This window comes from Alligator sinensis, unplaced genomic scaffold (assembly GCF_000455745.1).
Source record: "Alligator sinensis unplaced genomic scaffold, ASM45574v1 scaffold666_1, whole genome shotgun sequence".
In the NCBI taxonomy this organism is placed as follows: domain Eukaryota; kingdom Metazoa; phylum Chordata; order Crocodylia; family Alligatoridae; genus Alligator; species Alligator sinensis.
The window spans coordinates 450514-478318 of NW_005842216.1; the positions used below are offsets into that span (position 1 = coordinate 450514).

The 27805-nt window shown below is 44.1% G+C and overlaps 1 protein-coding gene across 1 annotated transcript in view; it reads right to left on the reverse strand.

Moving 5' to 3' along the window:
* The window catches only part of LOC102367873 (connector enhancer of kinase suppressor of ras 2-like), a 703948-nt gene that overhangs the window by 405266 nt on the left and 270877 nt on the right, over nucleotides 1–27805 (reverse strand). Inside the window, exon 5 of the mRNA XM_014521487.2 lies at nucleotides 11720–11761. Within this exon, the coding sequence (XP_014376973.1) occupies nucleotides 11720–11761 (42 nt within the window). The remainder of the gene's footprint in view (nucleotides 1–11719; nucleotides 11762–27805) is intronic.

Here is a 27805-nt window from a genome sequence, read left to right on the forward strand (position 1 = left end):
GCCTATGCAGGGGGTCGGACTCGATGATCTATTGAGGTCCCTTCCGTCCCTAACATCTATGAATCTATGAATCTAAATAGCACACCAAAGCAGCTATTATTATTTATGTTTTTCTGTATTATTCAAAACATAAGGAACAATTACATTTGTCAAAAGTGGCATCTTGGCATATTCTGGTGTGTCACTTAACTGCAGTTATTCTTGTTATTTTTAACTTGTATAACTTAAATTCCAAACCCCATTCATTTTTATTTGGATTATTAACACAAGCCAATATATGCTTTGCTTCTTTACTTACCAAAATATAAATGAACAAAAATATTGAACACTTTGAACAATGTTGGGGAAAATAAAAAAAATCCTATTATTACTGGGAAGAGTGTGTATGTTTCACAGAATCAAGTGGTGAGATACAGGTGAGTTTTATCCAAAAGTCCAGTTTTGAATTAATTTTTTCCTGTATTTGGTTTTCTGCCTTTATGTTTATGAAAAACAGTCTTGCATTGATACATAGCATGGAAGAACATCAGAAGAAACCCTCAGAAGAAAAACTTTTTTCTCATCCAAAAAGTTGTTGAGCTGCCCCTTGCTGAATTTGAACTTGAGTGCACTATCACATGAAAGTTCAGTCAATTTTTCCTTTTCATTTCTCTCTCTCTGCTTTATTTTGTATCGAAAATGGCTTCCTGATGCACTTCTCATTTTCTGCAAGAGCACTCCTTAAAAACATGGTGACCAAATTCAGGCAAAGTTGTTTTATTTCAGCAATGAGGATGGAATACATTTATAATTCCTTTCAAATGAAGAAATTTTGCAAGGTTCAAGGGACTGGAAATTTCCCTTCCACCCTTTTTTTTTTTTTTTCTTGCAATAAACTAGTTTCATCGTCATAGCCTTTGTTTTGCCATGATCACCATAAAGCATAATTTTCAGTTCCTGTAAACTGCCATTTGGTTCCTTGGGATGAGTGAACAAGTCTGCTAAATAGACTCATTTTGATAGTCATAACACATTCACAAAGTAATCAGCCTTTTCAAAACCAAAATCATGAAGGAAAACTTTTTGTACCTCAGAACAAAGTTCAAAGAGATGAGTCAACACCTTCTCACATGACAGCCATCTCATGTTTGCACAGAGAAGATTTTGATGATTACTTCCCATTTCATTACACAAAACTTCCTTCCATTTTCATGCCCTTGTGACAAGGTATTTAACAGATTTTGTTGGAGTATAATAGGCCACATCATGAGCACTTCTGCAGTGGCTTTGAACATGCAGACTCCATACTTTCAATGATGCACTTTAGCACCTGCACTGCCCAAGCTCCAACGCAAAGCTAAAAACAAGTGTGAGTTCAGTGCCTGAACTTAAATAAACCTGACCACTTTTACAAAAACTCCTACAAAATTATGAGCATTTTTGGCACCTAAATAACTAACCTAAATGTTAAGCATGCAGTGAGCAAGCTTAGTATTACATACCACTTCAATTTGCACCCTAACACTACAGATTTCCTAGTCATTGCTTGAACTCTCTCAGAGCACAAATGGAGGATGTTTTGCCAATTCACACCATATGCTTTGATAAACTTATTCTATTTGGTAAAAATGTCTTATGCCTCTCTACATCTTGATAGAGAACTCTTTAGCTGTCACTTTTATTCAAACCTTACATATGAAAGAAGCTGAACACATAAAGATATCAATATTGTCATCTTATAGCAATAAAAAATCTTTGCGTTACTTACACATCTTATGCACCCCAGGATATTCAAGCTAGCTCTAAATGAACTAGCTCAAATACCAGAAGCAGTATTGTTGCATTAACGCAGTGCTCAGCCTGGGTTAATCAGACCTGTTGAGAAGCAAAGTATGGTGGCTCAGGTGGTGTGACATGCTAATGCAGCTATATTACTTCAGCCTTGAATTCTTGTTTGTGTTGGTCTTTACAAGGGATCATCATTAAGCTGTTCTGAAGCTCTGCCTCCAAAAAGTAACAGCACAGTACTTTGTAATGCTACCACAGGTGCCTTACAAAACTGTGTGTGATTTTCCATTTTGAGCCACTTCCAAGCTTCCATAATATGATGTTTCTAATGTAGCCTCATTAATGTCCGTTAGAACTATTGTCACTTTTTGGGGCTGTCTTTCGTTCACTTGATTATTTCTTTTTTTTTTTTTTTTAAAGGAAAAACTAAGAGGTTTTCTACACACACACACAAAAATTCTTAATTTTTCTTTGTATTATTTTTTCTTTTTTTCTTTTTATTCTTCTCTTTGCTTTGTACAAAGCTTGTCACAGAATCCCAGATGTGCTTCAGACCGCCAGCCTCAGCTGGCCTCTCTAAATACCCCCTTAAGTCAGAATAATCATGACTTCTAGAATGGGAAAGTAATCCAAACTCCTTCTGACTTTGAGACCCTGACTTTGGTCCCTGACTCCCCTGGCTGTCCATGGCCTTGTCTCAGGGAGCTTCCTTCCAGTTGCGCTCTCAAGGAAGGGTCTTTACCTCTCGACAGGTGGCGTGCACTCCAAAGTTCCAAGCAGCAAGACAGACAGCCCCTCTGCAATAAGGGCATGTACCAGGGCAAGGGCCAGCCATATAGTTTTCTGTCCTGCTACAAGGGACTGAATAATCCCTCTGTCCCCATTCTCACTTGCATAGCTCTGAGTTCCCCAAAGTTAGCTCAGCTGTTCTCTCTCCAGCCTGCACAGCCCTTGAGTATCCTCAATAAAATGTGGCTGTTGCTTCTCTTTTGATTCCCTGGGACCTAGTAGGGACTCAATTAACCCTTCTTTCCCCATGTGCAAGATATTCAGGGAAACTGAGAAACTCAACATTATTACAATATCAACACATTTAAAACAGTTTTATTATAGTAAAAACCACAGTCCATTACCAAGTGTATGCTGAAGTACGGAAAGTTTCACTGAAGAATACTTCATAGCAACCGATGCCCAAAGACATTGGTTTACTTTTTTATCTCACAAAAGTTAAGCTGTTGGGGTTAAGTCTTCTAATCATCTGCAGCTGTTTGTTACTGCAATAAATTGCAACCTACCAGCAATACTTCAAATCTCTCTGGTGTTTTTTTTTACATGTGTCTTATTCCAAACTCCTGTCTATTTAGTTGCACTCTTTTCTTAATCCAGCCTACATAAATTGTTATTTTGTTAAACCAGATTTATACATTTAAATTATGAAAGCAAACTTCAGGGGAACAGCACATTAGAAGAACAAAGTAGATATACGTAGAAAGGGAGGGGGAGACAGATCAGAAAGTGGAAACCAAGTGGAGGATATACAACACAAAGCAAACATTTTAATTTTTCCCAAATGTATAAGGAGAGACTCTTAGGGTCAGCAAAACATGGGAGAAAATAAGGGGTTGAAGCTATTTGCTTTTTAAGCCACAGGTTGTTAGGCAGCAGCTAAATGCACCAGTGCTTTCTTGCATCTCTGAAATAATGGTTGACAAGGACAGTATATTAAAAGAAATCTTAGCTCTAGATAGTAAAATATAATTTCTTCTAAAATCTCTCTGTAATGAGGAGGAAGTGGAGTTAGTTTCCAAGAAGCTGTCAGCCTTCAATTCAAGATTTTACTGAAATGGCCAAAGCATAGGCTATGAAGAATGGGAGCTTAAAGCAACAAAATGATACTACAGTAGATACGTGCAGGTTTGAAAAATGACTAAAAACTATACTTTGCTGGTAAAAAAATTGAAGTAATTAAGAATGAAGTCAGGATTTGAAACAGCCATAGCCCTGGAAATCTGGCTAATGTGAATTTGGAGCCCCTTGATACATAAAACTTCATTCCTGAATTCCTAAAACTAACGCTAGAAAAAAATTCCATCTTTACTGAGAGGAATCATAGAAGCGATGCACAGGAAAACAAGAAAGGAACAACAGAAGTAGGACTATAAATGGTCTCATGCTTTATGTATGTGATAAGGAGCAACTTTTGAAAGCGGTTAAAGCAACAGAAGCAATCACATATCAGGACACTGAAAAAATGCAAGCAAAATATCAAATGTGCCAGCCTTAATTAAAGGAAACAAATAAAATGAATTCTAGCTCTAATATACTGGGGAATTCTGAAGACAGTAAAATTAGATTAGATAAACTTATGAATGATATTAATGCAACTTATCATTTATATAGTGCTATATATATTTAAGTTACTATAAAGACCATGTTATCAGTTTCCCAAAGCCATTTCCCATCTTGTCTTTTTTTTTAACAAGTCATTTGCTTGTTAAATTAACCAACTATGTACAGGCTATACAAAGTTCATTTTCAGCTAGACCAGGTCAAAGGAACCTCAGCAGAACTATGCTCTGTCAGAATATCAGGTTCTGTTGAAATCAAACTAAGGACAACCAAAAAGCAGTTTCAAATTCACAGGAAATTTCATTTTTTTGAAACTGCTTCAGGTTAACGCAGACCAAAACCAGATTTTTTCAAAATTCCAGGTGAACCAGGTCCTCAAGACATGCAACTGCTCAATAACATACGAAAAAGTATTTAATGTTTACTGCATATCATAATACAAAATAAAAAAGTTGAAAGTGCAAGTTCCTCAAAGCGGTATAGGATGTAGCCATCATGGTCTAAGGATATAGGCAGACAAGGTTCTTTTGGTAAATCTGATATCTTTTATTAGACCAACTCAAGTAGTTGGAAAAATTCTTCTTTGCAAGCTTTCGGGTACAAATACCTTTCAGCAGGCTGAGGAAACATCTGTAGTTGGTCTGCGCTCTTCCTAGATGGAAGGAATAGAAGCCTCTGGCTTCTTTACTATTCATTCCACCCAGGAAGAGCACAGACCAACTACGGATGCTTCCTCAGCCTGACAAAGAGTATTTGTACCCAAAAGCTTGCAAAGAAGAATTTTCTAACTATCTGAGTTAGTCTAATAAAAGACAACAGATTTACCAAAAGAATTTTGTCTTTCTAGTTCCTTAAAGGAAATATCTGGTTTTCAACCTGATTGAAAAGAAAGCCCAGTTTTCAAAATCTTGAAAAATGGAACTTACATCCTCCAAACAACTCTTTTCAGCAACAACTGCTATTCATATTGTTGTCTCATGTCCCCTCAAAGGTCCACTTTGTGGCCCAAAATCTTGACATAAGCCTCTTCTTCCATTGCTCAGTCACCAAGCTAACAGGTAACTCTTGCAAACCATACCTGCAGTATACTCCAATACTCCTGTAGTTCTCCATGCTTACATTTTCATTCTAACTTTCAACATGCAATCCAAATGCACTTCACATAATTGAGTTGTTGTCCCTTAATGAAATCAAGAGATGTCTACCACCATGTACCCACAGATACATAGTTGTGATACATAGCTGATGCCAGCTAACCCCACACAAATTAGGTGCAGTCTTTGAATTCTTTTTATTCCATTTGACATATTTGCATCCCCAGGAGACAACACTATGACACACTCCTATCTGTTTGCTTGCCTACGTTTACTGTCTGTCTTCTTTACCATAAAATTCACTTTCCTATTTTCATTCATCCCACCTCGCTTGTCTTCTGTGTAGCATAATGAAATACCCACCCAACAGCCCATCCAGGGGAATCTCTCCTTTACTAAAAGTGAATCATACCTTCTCTTATGTAGTAGTCTTTCTCACTTCAAATTCTGGATGGGTTGGTTTAGTTTTGATAGGGGTATATCAGACCTTCTCTACCCTGTGCAGCAGGGTTCACCTGCCTGACAAATCTGTTTGAATGAAAAATTTGACAGGAAAAAGAGGGGCAATGAGTTTGAAGTTCTGAGCACTGGATAAAGGAGCCACTCAGGTTTAGGTAATGGTAGAACCATCACATTTTAGTCCTCCAAAGGCTAGAAGGGCTCATAATTACCAGTTAGATAAGAAAACTGATTTCTTTCAAGGGATGGAAACTGATGGATAAAGCTGTTTCATGGTCTTTTAACAATCCAACAGAACCTTTGGTTAAAGCAGGCACACTGCTGTGAAGCTTAGAAAGCCAAGGTGCCCAATTCTGGGTTGTATTTCAGGTAACAATTATATAACTGGTGAACTTAGAATCATCGAATCATAAAAAATAAGGGTTGGAAGGGACCATAGGAGGTCATCTAGTCCAACCCCATGCTCAAAGCAGGACCATCCCCAACTAGATCATTCCAGCCAGGGCTTTGTCAAGCCAGGCCTTAAAATCCTCCAAGGATGGAGATTCCACCACCTCTCTAGGTAACTTGTTCCAGTGCTTCACCACCCTCCGAGTGAGAAAGTTTTCCCTAATATCCAACCTAAACCTCCCTTGCTGTAACTTGAGACCATTGCTCCTGGTTCTATCATCTGCCATCACTGAGAACAGTCCATTTCCATCTTTTTTGGAACCACCACCCTTCATGTAGTTAAAGGCTGCTATCAAATCCCCTCATGCTTGCTGTATGAACTGCTTTGCTCCTGATAAGATATGACAGTGATGTTACCATGGGGTTAATGGTGGGGCTCATAATGAAAAGCTAGCTTCAAGCTTATGTCTTACATTTTCATAGGATGTGGGAGACCCAGCTTCAATTGTCCTTTCTGTATGAGATGGATTTGAACTCACTTCCTGCACCTTCCAGACAGGACTCCCTCCTCCCCCTCCTCCAACTAAGCTAACGGGTTTTCTGAGGTTAGACAGGGTGGGCAAAATGCGGCCCCTGGGTCGGATGCAGCCCGCCAGGCCATTCTAGCTGGCCCACAGGGCTCCTAAAAAGTTTAGAAAATTAATATTCATCTGCCCCTGACTGCCTGTCATGGGGCCCTCAATGGCCTGCCAAAACTCAGTTAGCGGCCCTCCACCCAAAATAATTGCCCATCCCTGGGTTAGGACTTCCAAATATCTCCTATTAGCACTCTGCTTTGTATAAATTATTAAATATTCACTGGATTGAGAACTGGAAGCCAGTGTCCCGCCTCTAAATAGGATCTCGTAATTACCAAACTAAAAAGTCATACAGACCTCGTTCCAGCTTCTTTTGTTTCAGTCCTGTTTACAGGACCTCTCCTTCTTTTGCCTTCTTCCCATATCATCCCAGACCTTCTAAATGAAACAGACCCCTACCCAAGCCATGCTCCTGCCTCCTAGCTGTGCTCTGACCACTCACCTCATCCCTCCCCTCCCAATATGCTGACCAGAGCCATGGTGAATGGTTAGGTAAATAAATTGCCAGAATAAATAGATAAAAAGAATGCTAGTAAAAGAAAATGCTCTTGCGTTGTATTCTGTAAATTTGAATTCCAGGATTTATTCCACATAATCTCATGTCATACACCTGCTCAGGAGCTCTTTGCTCACATGCTCCTAAATGTTGATCGCTCAATTTATTTCAGACCATAAGGAGGCACAGTGACGAAAATAGGCATATATATTTTTTTAAGGAAAAACATCTGTTGACTATTTAATTAATCACACTATAACAATTCTAATTATGCAGAATTAAGGGTCAAAATCCGATTTTAGGTTTTAAGGTAAATGCTAATTGTTTCTACCATTGCACAGCACTGCACAGTTACTTAGGAATATTATTTGTGGTTTAGGGGATTTTTGTTTTTGTCCTTTTCAAATTTATCAGATACTGGCCACTGCTGGAAGAAAGGATACTGTCGCTGAACTTTATTAATTAACAGTCTCATCTGGAATGGCAAAGCCTATTGAAAACTAGACATAGCAGAGAACATGGGGTGAACACTATGGAATTTCTATGAACTACTGAGACTCTGAGCTCATCTTCTTTCCCTTCTGCCTATATATGCATCCAGTACAGGGCCTGTCTACACAGTAGGAACATCAGGTTTCATGGGACTGAACATTCCTCACCTACCCAAGTACAACCAACATGCTCCAGAGCCAGAGTTCATAAGCAAGGATACCCTGACCACTTTTGCAATGCCCACTCTGAGGTTGCTGGAGATCAAGGGCCTGAAAGCAGGCACTGATGATGAGTCTAAAGTAGCCCTAGTAGTGAACTTCTACCTCTGAAGCATGTCAGCAGTCATGGGTAAGTGAGACATGCTCAGCTATATATGCCCCAGGACATGCTGCCACTACATTATAAATGATCTATAGTGATAAATATAGTAAGAACAGCAACAGGCCTGCTGCACTAGCTTATCTAGAATTACGAATTGAGGGTTCAGAAACATACAAGACTTTAAATTCCAGATTCCAGGTGCTTTTAAAAACTCCATGAAGAACCAGATTTGCAACAGTAATCTGATTTTTACAAAGCCATTCCATATTGTGTCTAAATTTAAAAGCACAGCAGTGATTTACTACAGATTTTCATCCTTGCTTTAAAACTAGAGTATGTGCAAATGGCTCGAAACAAAAGCTAACCCATCTGAGGTACCACAAACTGCATATGGTGCATGTACACGCATTCATCTTGCTGCTAATTTGCAGTATGGTGGGTCTTTTTGACACTGGGAGCACTTACACACATGCGGGGAACCTGCTCTGATGTGTTGGAAATCCAGTGTGTCAGAGCAGACTGCACTAATTAAGTCTGCTGGAGCACATAAATGATGCGCTCTGACAGCCTTGCGTGTCACATGTATCAGTGGCACAGCATGCCTCTGCACTGAGAAAATGGTGGTGGTGTGCTTTGAACTAATACACGTTCAATGTGCTTTAATTCAAAGTGCGCTATCACCATTTTCTCAGCGTGGAGTTGTGCTACACCGCTGATACATATGATGCACAGATGCTTTTAATTAGCATGGCTTGCTAATTAAAAATGTGCTTCTGATGCAGCGATGGACACGTAAAAATGCCCTGGGAGACCCTTGGGTCAAAAAGCCATCACTAAAAAAAGCCGAGTGGTCCACACAGCAGCAATGTGTGCCACCAGAAAGGGAACCTGATAGGCCAGAGCCACGCTCTGGCTGCCATTCAGGCTCTGAGTGACTGGTTTGGCACTGCTGCTGCCCTGGCAGGCCCCCAGGACCCCAGGTAAGGCTGCTGGGGTCCCCTACTCCTAGCCTCCCCTACTCCACCTGGTTCAATTTGCTGTGCACCACAGCACACATGCAGGAGCATGCCCAGGAACAAATAGGAGAAGCACAAATATGTTCTGCTTCTATCTGTCCCATGGAAAATGCATGCCCCTGAATGTGCACATTCATTGGGATGCACCTAGTGAGTTTCAGTGAGACCAGAGAGCTTCACAGCTGCAGCCCCCAAGCTCGCTTGCTCTGAGGGGCCCAATACTTTTTTCTCTGGAGCTCAGGTGGCTCCTGCCACCCTGCACCCCACTGGTTGGTGCCTGATTCTTTTTTTTTGCTCAAGCTCAGATGCTGCCCACCTTCCATGCCACTGCTGACAGAAGCAGAGCCAGTCTAGGTGGCCATGGGAGGTACTATGGCCACCAGACACTGGAGCTGCAATGCTTGCTCTGCCTGACATCCCCAGGAGGTGAAGTGCAGTGCCTGGCTCCACTCACCCTGAGTCAGGAGGAGGCACTACATTCTGGGATACTGGAGGAATTCAACTTGGGTGGAATATCTGTGGGAAGTGGCCACATGGTAACAGGAACAAAATTAGGCAGATTGAAAATTATTTTTCCTGGAGTGGCATAACTTTAAGCCAAATAATGAATGTTTTAAGCCACTTAAAAAGTGTTATGTTAACATGCAGCTAGTCTAGGGGTTAAGAACTCCAGAGGCCACCTAAACTTGTTGTGTAACAAGGCTCTTCAATGGAGCACCCTACCGACAAGCAAACAATGTTAGCAGGTAAAGTAGTATAGCTGACAGATTATCTGCTGGAATTCAGTGAAGCTTTATTTAAATCACCCATGTTAATGTATTATTCCATAATACCATGAGACTTCTAAACAGCCTTTACACCAGTAATTAAGAATTGGTGATTAGTACTAAGATCAAAGTTTTGGGTTTGGGTTGCTTCAGTGAATGGGAGATGATTTATTATTCTTATCTGCTCCCAACTAAATCATTCAGTCCTAATTATTTTTTTGCTTCCCCAAAGATTTTCATATCAAAAGATATAAAATTAATAAAAAATATACATTTGCATCCTGCCTTCATTAAATTATATAAAAGTACCCTAGATCTTTCAATATCGAAAGTGTTACATAAGTTACATTACATTATTGTTTTTGGAATTATTTTTTAAAAATAAGTTAATGTTTTTGATTATTCTCATAGTCCTTTAACACAATATTTCAAATAAAGGTACTAGTATTGTTGTAATTTATTTAGACTTCTGTAAAATATTTGAATTTGGCATCACACATTTTGCTTAAGAAACTAGGAAAATAGCAAATCAATAGGATACATATTAAATGGATTAAAAACTAACAGGTCTCAACATGTAATTGTAAATAGGTACTCTTCATTGATTGTGTAGGGTTCTGGAAGGATCCTTCAGGCATAAGTTTATAGATTCATAGATTGCGAGGCTGGAAGGGACCTCGGAAGATCATTGGGTCCAGCCCCCTGCACCAGGCAGGAAAGACAACTGGGGTCAGGTGACCTCAGTGAGGTGATCGTCCAGTTTCCTCTTGAAGATTTCCAAGGTAGGTGATTGCACCACCTCTGGAGGGAGCTTATTCCACAGTCTGGGCTCCCTACCTGTGAAGAATTTTTTCCTAATGTTGAGCCTGAAATGGTCTTCCAGGAGGTTGTGGCCATTACTCCTTGTTTTTCCCAAGGGTGCCCTGGTGAACAGTTGCTCACTGAGCCCTTGATGTATTCCCCTGATGTAGTGCTAAGCTGCTACCAAGTCCCCTCTCAGCCTTCTCTTTTTGAGGCTGAGGAGTCCCGGGTACCTCAGCCTTTTCTCATATGACTTGCCATGCAAGTCTCTGATCATACAGGTGGCCCTTCTCTGGCTCTGTCAAGCTTTAATGCATCCTTGTTAAAGTGTGGTGCCCAGAACTGGATGCAGTCCTCTGGCTGCGGTCTCACCAATGCTGAGTAGAGTCACTTCCTTGGTTTTGCTGGAGATGCATCGGTTGATGCATGCCAGAGTATTATTTGCCCTGCTGGCTACAGCATCGCACTGCCGGCTCATCTTCATACTGTAATCTATTATTACTCCCAGGTCCCAGGTTCTTGACATAAGCTATTTAATATTTTTAGTCAAGATCTGGAAGAAAATCAAATCATTATTGATAAAGTTTGCAGTTGACACAAATTTAATGGGAGTGATAATTAAGCAAAACATATCAATCACCATTGTATATATAAAAACAAAGAATTTAGGGTCTTCTTAAAAGATTGGAGACTGAAAAGGACTTTGTGGACATGGACAATAATTAGGTGAACAAGAGCTCTCAGGGCAATGTTGTAGTCAAAACAGTTAATGAAAACCTTGGATGTAAACACAGAGGACTACCGCACAGAAGCAGGTAGGATCCAGTTTCCATATTTAGCGCTGAAGTCACCAAAAAGGGAATACTGTGTCCAGTTCTGGTGGTGTTCAAAGTTCTAGAAGAGAATTCAGGAAATTCAGGAAAATCCTATGGCCTGCATTATACAGAAGATCAAACTAGATAATAGCAACCATCTTTTCTGGCCTTATCATCTGTCAATTTATAAAACTCAGCTCTTAATAACTGCTATTATCCATTGCCATATTCTAAAAAAACCTTATTTTCTTAAACCATATTAAAAATACATATGCTTAAGCACATATCAAAGCAGAAATATTAAAATTGCTTACCACATGAAGAATTTTATTTTCTGTTTCATACACTGTGCAATCCTACAGTAAAAAAGAAAAGAAAAGAAAGAATTTATGCATATATCAATTAAATTTCCCTTTTTTCTATACATATATAAAATATAGTTTACAGTGTTACAATATTTCTCTCTCATTTCATACATATATGTATATAGATGAGTAATATTTCCAAGTTGTATATGAATATCTAACAGTTAATCTGATAACATTTAATGCAACAATATCTACTTAACTTTACAAAGCTATTTTTCAAGTTATATCAATAAAACTCTTGCCTTCAGTAACAGCAGGTGTGTGTGTGTGCACATTCACATTTCATTATATTTCACAATGCCACATACCATAGTGAGTTGTATTGTTTGGATACTAGCATATATCCCATCTCAATGTATCTTAACAGATTTCTGTCAGACAAAGCAAGATGAAGAACAGCCTCATGTAACTGATACTATATTAATAGTCTCAACTTCCCAAATTACCATATATGCCCAAATCCAAGATGACTGAATGTAAGACAATACTCCCCCACAAATCATTAGACTCTATATATGGAAAATTTGTAAATTTATTATAATTTTCCATGTATTATTGGGGGGTCACTATAAATCCACCTCTCTCCCCCACCTGCTGCAGTGAGGAAGGCAGTGGCAGGGAAGCATGTGGTAAGGGTAGTAGGTGGCCTCCTTGCTCCCCCTGCAGTCTGCCCTCCACCTGTGGTGCCTGAACCCTATACTGCCTCCTCCCCATGTCTGTGGCCCCTGGCACATAGCTCACTGCCATGCCTGTGCCATTGTTGCTGCATGTCCTGTCTGCCCTCAGCAGCCTCTGCCCTCCTGCTTGCTCCCCACAGCTTCTACCCCCACACCTGACCTCCCCACATTTTCTGCCCCCTACATCCTCTGCCCCCCCCGGCTGCTCTTCATAGCCTCTGCACCCGCTAGCCCACTGCAGTCTATGCCCTGGCATGTCCCCTGCGGCCTCTGCCCCCTGCCTTCTCCCTGCAGCCTTTGCCCCTTTTCACCTCTGCAACTGCCTGCCTCCACAGCTTCTGCTTCCTTCCCTTCCACAGCTTACTATCAGTTGTGGCTCCATTCCCTACCCAGGGCATGGATCACATGGAAGCTGAAGACCCTGCCTAGCTGCATAGTAGCATCCCAGGGACAGAGCTGCCACTGCTGCTTGGCTGGGCAGGTGCTGGAGTTTCCATAGACTCTGTACCAGGTGGGAATGAAGCCAGAGTTGCACCTAACAGTAAGCAGTGAACGGTTGCAGGGGGAGAGGGGACACAGTTCATGGGCGACAGGCAGGAGGCAAAAGCTATGGGAAACAGGTTGGGAGTGGGGGGTCAGACAGCTGCTGCAACTCTTGACTGTGGCCCCAATCCAGCCACTCTTCCCCCTTCTGATCTGCCTTGAACTCAAATCCAAGATAAGGGGCTTTTCCCCTAATGTTGAGTGGGGAAAAACACCATGTCTCGGATTGAAGAAAATACAGTATTTCTAAATGTATCAATTTGTTCATGTAGTTTTCAGAAGAAGAGCAAGATTGTTCAATCTTTTCCTTAGCAAGAACTGTAATTTCAACCAAGTTCCCTCATGGGCAGTTCTTTGCAGCCCACAGCAAGCATGTGATCTGAAATTTAGGCAAAGTGGATGATAAAGAAATATTATATTGTTGGCATTATCTATCTATCTATCTATCTATCTATGGTATAACTTTTAGAGAGTATAAATGGTTTTTAGCCTATTGCTCACAACTGAAACTTTGGCTCCAGTAAAAGAGAATATCTATATGCAAATTAATTTGTTCTTCCAAATCAAATGCTCTGTCTTGTATCAAGTAGGTATATATTAAAACTGTTTGAACAATTTGTGTTTTGCAGAGGAAATGCTTATGAAGACAAAACTGTAGGCGGACATTCAGATGATACACAGAGGATAGCTTGAAGATGTTCCCCCTAAAAGTCAAAAAGTATCACAAATCAAATGGTATAAGTTGGTCTCATCATTTTTGTTCTGGAAAACAACAATTAAAAAACTTTACTTCAAGATAATGCAATAAAAATAAATGTTCCTGGGTTTGTAATGGTTTTTTAGAGAAAAATATAATTTTTCAAGGCTTGCTGAAAACAGCAACAAAAAGGACTTTTTTATATTTCTTATTGATAGTTGTTTTAATATAAACTGGGACTTCACCACTATCTTAACAACTTAACAATAAGACAAGTAGTACCTAATAGTGCCTGTTAGGCCCCCTCCAGATGTTATTTTTATAATACTATAACATTTGTAGCACTATAGGCAGCAAGAGTAATAGAGCTCCTTTGCTCGCTGCCTTCTTGCCCCACAGGGACTGGGGTTGTTCTAGGCATCTGCCCAGGAACTTTAAACACGCACATGGTCACAGCTGGCTACTCTCCTCCCCTTCCTTCACCTGGGGGGTGGGGGGACAGTGGGATTGTGGAGGGTAGGGACCTAGGCAGATGTTAAATTTGCCTTGGCATGACAAAGAAGTGCTGTGTGAATCAGAAAATTCCTGTAACATCTGGCAAGTTACCATTTGTTTCAGGAAAACTGCATATGTAACATCTGGAGGTGGCCTTAGATGGGACATAGGAGTGGACAACACTGTCAACTTTAATGAGAAGGGGTTAAACTTGTAAATATCCACAATGGCTACAGCATATTTTATTTTCTTGGATAGAGAAGTTACATATAGGAGGAGAATAGTTGTGATCAGGGATCCGGGTTTTCTGTTTGCGACAGAAAAAAGCAGTAAAACCCAGATTTTCTCATTTTAAGGAGAAAAACACAGGAAAGCGTGGGTTACTGCGGGGAAAAAACAGGAAATGGCGGGTTTCCCCTTGCAGGCTGGCAGAGTTTTAGTCTGCAAGGGGCTGGGGGGAATGGGATGAGGGAGATCTGGTAGGGGGTGCCATGTGCATGTGCACATATACACATGCACATGGTTGCCATGCAGCCTGGAGAGCAGTCCCCCACAGTTAAGTTGAGGGTGGGGATTGAGGCCCCTATAGTGAGGGAGGGAGGGAGTTGGGCAGGGCTGGACCTGGGGCTGGGGCTGGGGCTAATGCCCAGCTGGGGCAGTGCATAGGGCTTGGGACCCAGGGCCAGAATGCACAGCTTCAGGGTCCGGGTGGGGAGTGGGACGGGGCTGCAGGTGGTTCATCCAGAGTGGGTACAGGGGCTGGCTCCCAGCTGATGTGCGCACTCCCAGGGGTAATGGGAGGCACATGCTCCCCAGATATGTGCACAGGGCAGAGCCAGTCTGCCTACTGTGGGTTCAGGCTCCCTGCCCTGCTGTCCTCCCCACGGGGTCTTGGCAGCTCAGTGGGCAGGACCCTGCTCTGCAGGGCAGAGTGGGGCCAGAAAGCTTGCTGCTGCCACTGTGAGCCCTGCACTGCCATGGCAAGGTGTGCAGCATCAGACGTGGAAGCACAGAGTTGTGCTGCCACCCCTTGCTGCTACTGGGTGGACAGAGGGTGCTTCGCTATGGCAGTGTGGGGCTCGCGATGGTGGCATTGAACGTTCCCACCCGGCCCTGGTCTGCCCTGCCATGCTGGGTCTCACCTGCTGGGCCACGGAAGCCCTGTGGGGAGGGCAGCAGGGTGAGGAGCACACCTGCTCTGCTCTGATGGGCTGTGCCCTCTACAGGGGAGGGGGATACGGGCTCTGTGCTCCACCTGCTGCAGCAGCTGCTGCCTCCCACATATTGTAGTCAGGTCTCTGGCACTGCTGTGGGGAGCAGGGGGCTGCAGACCTGGGTTCTTGGCCCCCTAGCAGCTGGGCACCCCGGCTGTGGGGGGCTGTGGGTGTGGAGTGAGGGCACCAGCAGGGTCCAGGGGGGCTGTGGGTGGGGAACAAGGAGCACCAGCAGTGCTGGGGGACTATGGTTTGGGAGTAAGGGGTCTGGACTTGCATCCTGGTGAGTGAAGGGGACAGGGTGGGGTTCTGATTTTCCATGCTAAAAAATCCAAAGTCAAATGCCAAAAATTACAAATATTTAGAATTAATTTTATTATAGTGATTGAGGCACTGATAGGCTTCCAAATTGCTTTAAAATGGTAAATGTAGCAGGACACTAAGGTACCTGCTACTGAGAGAGCCTGGAAGGCTCCTCAGGTGCTGGTTGCCAGGGCAGTGGGAGGCAGCAAATGACCCACACCTGCCAGCGGTCAGCTAGCTATAAGGGGTAAGGCCTGGCTCTTATGGGGAGGGGAGCTGAGGTCAGAGGTAGTTCTCTACTGGTATCCAAGGCAGAAAGAGCTCCCTACCAGCAGCCAGAGAGAGAAGCTCCTGGAGCAATGATGTGAGGAGAAGCTTGACTGCAGATACCGCTAGCAGGGTAAAGGGTAGCAGCTCCAAGATGTCCGAGCAATGTCATTACTGCCAGATGGCTTAGGTTTAAGTTGTAGCCAAGAGGCTTGAGTTTATGTTGCAGTTTGTTTAACACTGGTGGTTTGGGTGAGCCTATAAGGGGATGGAGGAGGCCTCATAGGGGACTCACGGTAGAGTGAGGACCCCAGTCCCAGTGAGGGCATGAAGTTTGGGGGTACAGACCCCAGCTCCAAAGCAGAGCCCGTGAGAGAGGGCAGCCTTGCAGAGGGAAGAGCCCGTGAGAGAGGGCAGCACTATGGAGAAGGCCCCAGTGTGGGCGCGGAGAAGCCCCAGTGAGAAGGGCAGCATTACGGAGAAGCCCCAGTGAGAAGGGCAGCAGTACAGAGAAGGCCTAGTGAGAAGGGTGGCATACAGAGAAGGCCTGCAAGGCTTAGATACGCAGGACACCCGGAGCAAGAGAACTGTGGCCAAGTGGAGGAGAGGTAGCCTCCCTATAAAAAACACATATCATCAAAGTTGTGGTGGGCGAGAACAGGAGGGTGCAAGTCCGAAGCTTGGCACAGTAGAGGAGGCGGCAAGGGCTAGCACGGCGACCCTGCCGTCCCTCCTGTTACAGTAAATATATCAATAAAACATGGTGTTCAACTATATAGACACAAAACACACACAAACATATAGTGGTATTTCATTTTAATCATGGAAAAATGCAAATCTTTGGTGTTTTAATCAAAGAATTTGTGATTTTTATCAGATAATTTCTGTCTTTTAAACAGAGAAAACTAAGATCCCTAGTTATGATGATAGATTTTTTTTACCTTTGAAAAGGATAGGAAAAAAAAGGAACAAGTTTATGAATGCATCTGGGCCTTGCAAAGTTGCACACGAAAAAATTGCATAGCCCCTGTATCCTCCGCAAAGGACTGGAAACATTTGAAGTCCCATCATTCGAAGGAATGTAGGCACTGCTTTTCCTTGCACGTGCAGAGGTACAAATTACCCCAGAATAGGTAGGGCACAGAATGGATATAATTCTCCTCCCCTCCACACTGGTCCACACACAAAGGAGCAGGTTTTAACATCCTAAGAGATTGCTTCAAACCATTTGGGGACCAATTCTTACAATGCTCCCTGTGACACAGTGGACATGTCTACATGAGATGCTGACTGCACAGTAGCCTGATACTACTGCACAGTAGCATCATGTGGCAAAAACCATGCTGAGATGCTACTATGAAGTAGCATTAGGCTACTGTGCAGTAGCAGCACTTAAAAGGCATTCACTGGTGCTACTGCACAGTAACTCCAGTTACTGCACATTTATATAGTACTTGCTGATACAAGTACTAAATAAATGTGCAGTAACCACTATTTCTCAACACCTTTGCAACATAAGCCTGTGTAGCACAATCTCAACATAAATAAATGAAAATTCATTTACATGTCTTAGTTCATTTATCTCAGACAGGGTAATAGATCTTATTACTCTCAGTCAAAGGTTACTGCTCCTGCTGCTCACATTTTGATTTAATCCCATTATTGGTGGTTGGGCTTTTACATGTTCTTCACTAAACCAAGCACATGCTTTGATTTCTAAGAACAGACCTTAGGGAGAACATAAACTCTAATTATAAAGAATTAAAATGTTGAATATTTGCAGGTCAGATCAAATTATCTAACATCACAACAATGAATCAGCCCTGTCTTCATTTCTCTTTTCTGTGACAACAGGCTTCAGAGCAACCAGATTTCTGCTCAACAGGGTTACATACAAAATTAATACCAGACTTTTATGTGTTTAGCTTGGCAAGCTGAAGACACTGGTTTTAGACAGTAATGTGGTGTGGTACAAAGATATATGGACACTAAATGCTGCTCCAAACACAAAATACTATTTAGTGGGTACGTCTACACATGCAATTTACAGCACAAGAATAAACCACAGAGTTTATGGCTTCTCGGTGCACACTCAAATGGTGTGCCCAGGAACAATACATTCTGGAGCAATAAGGTCCACAGTTTATTAATGTACAGCACATGGAGCCAGGGAAGAACAGTCCCACCAGGTAGGAGGCCCATGGGGTCAGCTTGCCAGTCCAGGGCTGCTCCCCACCAGCTTAATGTGCTGTGGAGAGCTGGCTGGAAGCACCCTTGTTCCCCAACCAGCCCTTCCAGAGTATTTACAAGTACTATCCTACTTCAGAGTAAGTTAGTTTACTCCAGCCTAATAGGGATGCACATGTACATACCGAGATGTTTACTGTGCAGCTAATTAGTCAGTTGTACAGCAAACATCTTGTGTAGATGCACCCTGTATCTGATAGGTAAGTACAAGGAAAACGGATGTGGTCAGACAAGACTACAGAAGTTTCAAGAAGTTTTTTTTTTCTATGCTTTCAAATACCTAAGCCATCTTTTGAAACCTCCATTAACGTTCTCTAAAAAAAAAAAAAAAAAAAAAAAAAAGTAATTGTGAAAAATGCATGTGGCATAGACAACATTTAATTATGATTTCCAGTAATTACAAGAGATTCTTTTAGAATACCTTATTATGCATTTAATAAAATCTGTGAAACAGAAGGAAATAATTTCCTACTACACAGATGCAACACAATAGGGATTCTGTTGATGTATGACATGACTAGAATACCTACCAGCAGGAAAAGGTAGTAAAATGCTGCATAACCAGCTCTATGTATAATTTCTTGAATGCAGTCAAATATATTTCAGGCAGCCCCCATGCTGAGGCACCCTGTGCCCCAACCAGCCAGAGAGCAGCACATGGAGACAGGGGAGCAGGCAGCCCAGGGCTTCATGCTTCCTTGTCTTTGTGCACGGTGGAACCCTGACACTGAGGCACCCTGCACCCCAAGCATCTGCTCCCTGGCTGTTTGGGGTACAGTATAGCTCAAGATGGGGGCTCCACATGCCTCAGCATGGGGGCTTTGCAGCAGAGCTTCGGCACTGAGGCACACTGAAATAGGGAAGCAGGCAGCTCAGGGCTGCCTGCTCCTGTTTTGAGGCACATTGAACCCCAGTCAACCAGGGAGTGGCTCATTGGGGCGAAGGGTGCCTCATCACGGGGGCTCCATAGTGCACACAGACAGCCCTGGGCTGCCTGCTCCCCCATTGTCACATCTGTCCCACAGCATGCCATTTTGGCATGCTTTTTGCTGCTTTTTTCTTTTGTTCTTTTTACTTCTAGGAAATCCCAGTAGCAAATGTTGCCCCAGCACTGAATATTAGCAGTGCTGTGCATGGTTTAATGTGCAACACATGTAATTTGTGGCATTGCAAAGAGGTTTTCAGTACCACAAGCTGCACATGCCTTCACATCTGGATCTGGCAAGTGGGAGCAACTGAGTACAGGGCTGCTCCTGTTCTGCTCTGCCCCCCGGCAGTAGCCAGAGGGAGCTTCAGGCTCCCCTGGGTGTTAGCCCAGAGGCTGCCAAGGAGCATGGGACTTGTGGGCAAGGGTCCAGGATAGCTCTGCTGGCTGTAGCAGCAGCTATCTCTTGGCCCCGTGCACATCAGGAGGGGACCTGCCCCTGCAGCAGGCAAAGCTCTCCTGGTTCCATGTCCATCAGGATACACAGCTGTCAGTGAGCCTAGAGGGTTGCTAGGAGCTGTCCCAGGTGTGGGGCAGCTGCCGGTGAGCCTCCTGCCAGGTGGGGGCGGGGGGGGGGTGGGGACAGGGCTTGCTGGCAGCTACCCTGCTTGGCATGGAGATAACTACTCTGAGCAGCAGTCGGGGGCTAGGAATCCAGCCCCTGCCTATCCCCTGGAGCAGCTCTGCATGGCATGGAGAGAGGGGACAGGTGCAGAGCTGCTCTGGGGGACAGGCAAGGGCTGGACTCCCAGCCCCCGCATACCCTCCAGAGCTGTCAGCTCCATACCGGAAGTCAGGACAGGGCAGACAGCTCACAAGTCCTGCGGCTGATTTGCTCCCAGAGGAGAGGAAGGGAGGGGGGAGCCAGGGAACTAAGCAGAACCAGGACTGGGGACAGAGAGTTCTGGTTCTGTGTCCCCCTGCTGCCTAGGTTGACCAGGAGCAAATTTGCTCCCAGTCAGTGCCTAGATGAGTGTTACTGGGCATGTCTACACAAGATACTGACTGCACACTAGCTGAAAAATACTATGCAATAGTGCATCACAGCATGGACCGTGCTAATATACTATTGCGCAGTAGTGTTGCCTAAAAGACATTCACTGGTGCTACTGAACAGTAACTCCAGTTACTGTGCATTTCTTTAGTACTTGCTAAGTACTACAATACAAGTACTAAAGAAATGCACAGTAATGACTGCACAGTAGCATATATAGACATACCCAGTGTACAGTATTTACTGTGCAGTTAGTTTACTACCTGTATTTACAGGTACAGTAGTAGCTAACTGCACAGTAAACTAATTTACTGCATGGTTAATGTGCACACATGTAGACAGTGATGCTTTACTGCACAGTAGTTTACTGCACAGTAAATCTGCCCACGTAGACACATGCAGTTTAATGCAGGTTTAAAGTAAAGTAATTAAAGCATATTAAATCAGTGTTGAGAACCTGTTACTCAGAATTAATATGGCCTTAATTCAGTTTAGTTAATTTACTGAAAATGAATTCTTATTATCAATTTAAGACATTTTAGTTCTGAATTAGAGTGTCTACACAGGGTTTTAATGCAATTGAAATGGTCCAATTTAAATTCACACCTTTAGGTAGTTTGGAGTGTTTTCCCCTAGCATCCCATTTTAAACTAATCTAACGTGCAGTAAAGCATCACCATCTACATATGTGTGGCAATTACTGTGCCATAGATTAATGTAAAGCACCATTTGCTAATAGTGATAGATACAGATACTGGCCAATGATGCTTTACATTAATGCACCTGAATGCACACGTAGATGCTGACCTGGGCAGCCCAAGCAGCAGGCAGCCACAACTGCTGCTTGGCTTAGGGGTGGGAGAGGAGCTGTCCCTGGCTCTGGGGGAAACTCCTGACCCAGGTGCACATGTAGGCATGCAGCCAGGTACAGTTTAGTGCACCTGAGTTATTTGCACAGAAAATTCAGGCGCTTTAATTACACATGTAGATTCACATACTGGCCATATCCAGACTAGTGAACACATGACTGTTGTGACATCTCAAAGCAGTTTCCCCAAGCTGTGTAGTTGCAGTGCAGGCTCGAAATTTGATACCAGGAAATCCTGGTATAAAAAAAAACCCACCCTGGAAAAAAGCAGCACAGGGCGTACTTCTGGAGCATGCCCTGAAGCAACCATCAAAGTGCATATAGATATTAAGAATGTATTTTATTATGATGATAGAGGCACTGGTAGGCTTCTGAATTGCTTTAAAATTGTAAATAGATCAATAAAACATTGCCAACTGATCTCTCACTCTTTCTCTCACTCTCTCACTCTCATGGCATTTCATTTTAATTGTGGAATTCAAATGAATTTTTAATTTTCAGATTATTAGGTATTTTAATGAGTGAATTTGGGATTTTTTACCAGAGAATTTGCAATTTTTAAACAGGGAACACCAGGATTCCTGCTAGTGAGACAAGTTGTGGGACCCAGGCAGAGACCCTGCCCACGGCTGGCACTGGGGACTCAGCTGGAGGGCAGATGATGTGGCTGACCTTCTGGCCATTTGGGGCCAGGAGGACATGCTTTGACAGTTCAAAGTGGGCCACCACAATAAATACATCTTCCAGGCAATAGCTGCTCAGATGGCAGGGCGGGGGCACACATGACAGCAGTTCCACATGAAGGCCAACTGTACAGCCATGGTCCACTGGCAGCTGGCTTAGAGCTTCAGGTGCCTTTGCTGCAGTGCCCATACCAGAGCCCAGATGGCCATGCAGTCCCTGTCCAGTTCTGGCAGGTGCGCAGACATAGGGCTGCAAATCCAAGGGGCTGGATGCTGTTGCAGGTTGCAGCTGGTCACAGTCAGGCAGCAGCCCCCGCTGCCACACTGCAGTGGGTAAAGGGTGCAAGGGCCACCCTAGGTCAGAGCTGCTGCAGCAGGTGCGTATTATTACATTTACAGCCCAAATCACATAAGCATAGAATTTCTGCAAGAATGCCCAAGTTCTCTCCTAGTATGCATTTCATAATTGATACTCCTGGTCCCTGCAAGAACAGCTGGGCCTGCTCCTGGAGTAGATGCATTGGTTAACACCCACTGTGCTCCTGGGAGCTGAAGACCCAGACCTGGACTCCACAGACCCCCAAACGTAGAGCCAGGAGACAAATGAACCGGGACCAGGAGAATGTAGGCAAACGCAGGGGTGCTTGGAGGGTGCTGTGGTTGAGTGTGTGTATGTTTGCATATGTGTGTGTAGGGCTGCCCCGAGTGGGATGTGCTGGCTGAGTGGAGCCTGGGAAGGGAATGCCCCACCCAGGTCCCTATTTAGTTGAGGCCCCCAGGGAGCCCCACAACTGGAGTTGCACAAACAGATCTCACAAACAGACATAGCTCTACTCGGGCATGACAGTTTGCATGGGAGTTCATATGATGGGGCACACAGAAGGTGCCTGGAGGGCTGGCCTGAGTAAGGAGCCTGAGGCCAGGAGCCTGAAGAGGAGCTGCTGGGACCAGGTGGGAACTTGCTGCTGGAAACTCGCTCTCAGCCATGATGGCATCTCATCATGCCTGCAGGCTCCCCGGTACTGCTGAGAGCTCCACCAAGACAGAGCCCCTGCCCCCGGACTGTGGGGGCTACCTGGCATGGCTGCTAGCAGCAGGGTATGGGAGCACCCCCACTTGTGAGGTGTGCTCCCCAGTGGAGTCTGTGGAGGGCCAGGTGTGGGAGCTTGAGGAGGAAGTACACCAGCTGCTAGATAGAGCTTTAAACTAAGATTGCTGGGGGATGGGGAAACACTGACTGGAGCTTACCCAGGGACTGGCATACAAGAAAACTGTAGATAGGGACACCAGGAGAGCCACTCTTGCAGAAGCTGAGGGAATAGTTTCCCTTCAGCATGACCAGAAGCTGAGGGTCTCAATAGAAGGACTCAGGTGCCTGTACATTAATGCCAAGAGCATGGGGAACAAGCAGGAGGAGTTAGCCCTCCTGTTCTCCGGTGGGCATTATGACGTAGTAGGGATTATGGAGACCTAGTGGGATTCCTCACATGATTGGAGTGTAGTCATAGTGGGCTACACCCTGCATAGAAGGGACTGGGCAGGGAAGAAAGGTGGAGGTGTAGCTCTCTATGTAAAGGGGCAGTACACCTCCTTGGAGGCCAACATCGGCTCCAAAGAAGAATGGCTTGAAACCCTCTGAGTCAAGCTGCGGGGTGGAGGGAAGGGCCTGATGAGAGAGACCTAACTTCAGGTGTATACTACAGAACACCAAACCAGGGGGATGAACTTGATCTAGAATTTGTCCAAGAACTGACAGAGGCCGCACATGCATGGGACATGGTTGTCATGGGTGACTTCAATTAGCCAGACATCTCTTGGGGAGGAACACTCGGGCAATTTGGACCAGTTGCATTCCTTCCTGACCTGCATCAAATAGCTCTTCCTGGCTCAGGAGATGCACAAGCTAACCAGAGGTAATGTTCTCCTAGACTCGGTCCTGGCAAAGGAGATGACCTGGTGACCAACTTAAATGTAGAGGGTAGCCTGGATGACAGCAAGCATGAAATCATCATGTTCACTGTCCACCACAATGCAGACAAATCAGATAGCAGGGTTGAAGTTTTGGGCTTCAAAAATGCAAATTTCAACAAGCTCAGGTCACTAGTAGAAGTAGTGCTGTGGGACCAGGGACTGAAAGTGAAAGGAGTGCATGAAGAGTGGTCGTTCCTGAGGGACAGAATCCTTGAAGCACCAAGGAAGTCCATTCCCATGTGAAGGAAATGTTACAAACAATGGAAGTATGGGACAGCCCCCAAGGAGTACTATACAACAATGGCACGCACTTGTAGGCAACAAATTAGAAAGGTTAAGGTGGTGACTGAACTTCAATTAGCAAGAGAAATCAAGGACAACAAGAAGTGCTTCTTTAGGTATATAGGGAACAGGAGGAAAACAAATGGGAGAACTCTGGACAGCTGGTTACCGGCACCCAGGAGAAAACTGAACTCCTGAATGACTATTTTGCTTCATTATTTCACCAGACCAAGGGGAAAATCATGCAAGATAGGGTACAGGATGAGCAGGGCAGGAATGACTGCCTTCCTACTACTGCCATAGAACTGGTGTGTGATCAATTAAAGAAATTAGACATATAAGTCAGCAGGACCAAATGAACTCCATCCAAGAGTGCTGAAGGAACTGGCTGAAGTCATCATGGAGCCCCTGGTGAAACTCTTCCAAAACTTGTGGTGCTCCAGAGAGGTCAATGAGGACTGGAATAGGGACAATGTTGTGTGCATCTTCAAGAAGGGGAAGAGGGAGGATCTGGATAACTATAGGCCAGTTAGCTTAGCTTCTATCCCAGGGAAAATTCTGGAAAAATTCATTAAGGAGTCTATGTGTGATAGGCATACAGAAGGTAGGATTCTGAATGACAGCCAGCATGGCTTTGTTGTGGGCAGGTCTTTTCTTACCAACCTCATCTCCTTTTATGATCAGGTAACTCACCACCTGGATAAGAGAGAAGAGGTTGACATTGTATACCTTGACTTCCAAAAAGCCTTTGATCTGGTATCCCACAATGTTCTTACAAGAAAATTGCAGGACTGAAAATTGTGGGCTGAACTGTGAAATAGTTAGGTGGGTATGAAGGAGGCTGCAGGGTAGGACCCACAGAGTTGATCTGTGTTTTCCTGGCAAGAAGTAGACAGCGGTATCCCTCAGGGGTTGGTGCTTGATCCAGTATTTTTTAACATATTTATCAGTGATTTGGATGTGGGGGTAAAGAGCTCACTGGCCAAGTTCACAGATGACACCAAGTTATGGGGAAGTGTTGTCATGCTTTAAAATAGGCTACAGATACAGGTGGATCTAGACAGGTTAGCAAGTTGGGTGAGTTAGAACCAAATGACGTTTACCATTGAGAAATATAAAGTGCTCCACCTGGGGACGAACAACCCCATACACATCTACAGGCTTGGCAACACCAAACTGACCAACACCATGATCAAAAGGGACCTGGGGGTAATAACAGACCACAGTATGAATATAAGCTGACAGTGTGATGCTGTAGCCAGCAGGGCAAACAATACTCTCGCATGCATCAACTGATGCATCGCCAGCAAAACCAAAGAAGTGATTCTCCTGCTCTACTCAACATTGTTGAGACCGCAGCCAGAGTACTGCATCCAGTTCTGGGCATCACACTTTATCAAGAATGGTTAAAGCTTGACAGAGTCCAGAGAAGGGCCACCCATATGATCAGAGACTTGCACAGCAATCCATATAAGGAAAGTCTGAGGGACCTGGAACTTTTCAGCCTGAAAAAGAGAAGGCTGAGAGGGGACTTGGAAGCAGCTTACCGCTACCTCAGGGGAGTACATCAAGGGCTCGGTGAATAACCAGGAGTAATGGCCACAGACTCCTGGAAGACCATTTCAAGCTCAACATTAGGAAAAGCTTCTTCACAGTTACTGTCCAGGCTGTGGAATAAGCTCCCTCTAGAGGTGGTGCAATCACGTACCCTGGAAATATTCAAGAGGAGACTGGACAGTCACCTGGCTGGGGTCACCTGACCCTAGTTGTCTTCCCTGCCTGGTGCAGATGGCTAGACCCAATGATCTTCCAAGGTGCCTTCCAGTCTTACAATCTATTAATCTATGAACAAGGAAGCATAGACATAAATGAATTTAATATTAGTTGGCTGTTTAGCTCAGTTGCCTAAAGCATAGGCTGAGTCACTCCAAGGTTGTAAGTTTGATTCTCTACATGATCTCTTGAGGTCCCTTCCAGCCTTAATTTTCTATAAGTGATGCTTGCTTTCCATTCAGTCATAAACCAAATAATCTAACTGAAGGCCCCTGGTTTATTAGTCAAGCAACTAGTTTATTTTCTTGGGGGTCTTCAAGAGGAAGCTGGACAGATATTTGGCTGGGGTGTTATGACCCCACACTCATTCCTGCCCAGGGTGGGGGATCAGACCTGATGATCTGTTTAGGTCCCTTCCGACCCTAAGCACTATGAAACTATTAATTTCAATTACAGTATTTGAAACTACAGAAAAACGTTCATAGTGAGTACTGAACAACTATTTCTTTTGCCTTGGTATATATTATTTTGAAACCAGAACATTTTTATGATACTAAAATGTAGCTCTATGGCCCATCTACTGTTAAAGCAGCCCTGAGCTATGCTGAAAAGCTAGATTTAGAAGAGATTTTAGTGTGGGAAGATGTCATTATTTTAAATGGAAGACATTTCCAAAATCCTGATTTACACATCGGGAAGGCGATTAGCACTAAGAGGCAATTCAATATGTTTGTAATGAAAAGAGATTATATAATGTGTTTATTTCTGTAACAGCCATCTTAAATTGGCATTCTGCAATGATCTCGAGTGAAATAGAAGACTCTTTACATTTAAAGTGCAACATAAAGTATATTTCTACACAGCAATTATTGTATAGCCCTGACTGACTGCAGTTCCCAGAAGCAGAGATGGGCAGGACAGCCTAGCATGCGTGCATGCACACACACACATATATACACACACAGCCATGATCCCATGACTCCCAGGAGTAGGGCCAGGTAGGACAACATGGTGTGTGCACGTGCATACGCACACACCAAACACATGAATCCCAACCCCGCAGCTCCCTGTGTGCCCCCCTTGCCCTCTCTTTTCTCTATAGTGCAAGTGACTTCTTGCAGCCTAGTAGGGTCTGGACCAGGAAACCCATTGGCTGGTTTTCCTGGAAAATATTGAAGCAAAAGTCCTGGATTAGCACAAACCTGTCTGCATGTACCTGGCTCTTGATTCAGGAGCTGCATGTATGGGAGAGTTCTTGCCAATGTAAGCAATAAGCAGGTGAGCAATAAGGGGCCCTTTGGGAATCGGAGCTGGGGGGCAAAAAAGGCACCAGTCACAGGGCTCAAGTGCCTATATACTAATGCTAGGAGAATGGGGAACAAGCAGGATGAACTAGCACTCCTGCTTCCAGAAAACACCTACGACTTAATAGGGCTATCTGAAACCTGGTGGGATTCTTCCCATGACTGGGCGGTACATATTGAGAGTTATAGGTTGTACAGAAAGGACAGGTTGGGGAAGAAAGGGGAAGGGGTTGCGCTCTATGTCAATGAGCAATATACATCGACCCTTATCAAGACGGAATTGAAGGAGGAGAAAGTAGAAGGATTGTGGGTTAAGTTACATGGCGGGCAAGGAGAAAGGGATTTGCTGGTTGGGGTCTGCTACAGACCACCACACCAAGGGGAAGAACTAGACTCGGGGCTCCTGCGGCAGCTCTCAGAGACCATAAAAACTAAGGAGGCGGTAGTCATGGGGGACCTAAACTACCCAGACATCTGCTGGGAGACGCAGACAGCAAAGTCCCACCGTTCACGCACGTTCCTATCCAGCATACAGGACCTCCACCTGACGCAGGAGGTACACGGTCCCACTAGGGGGAATGCCTTACTGGACCTGGTATTGGCAACGGGGGATGATATGGTAGGGGACCTACAGATTGGGATTCACCTGGGGGACAGTGATCACCAAATAATAGAATTCACTATAAGACATCGAGTGGGTAAGGTAACTAGTAGGGTGAAAGTGCTAGA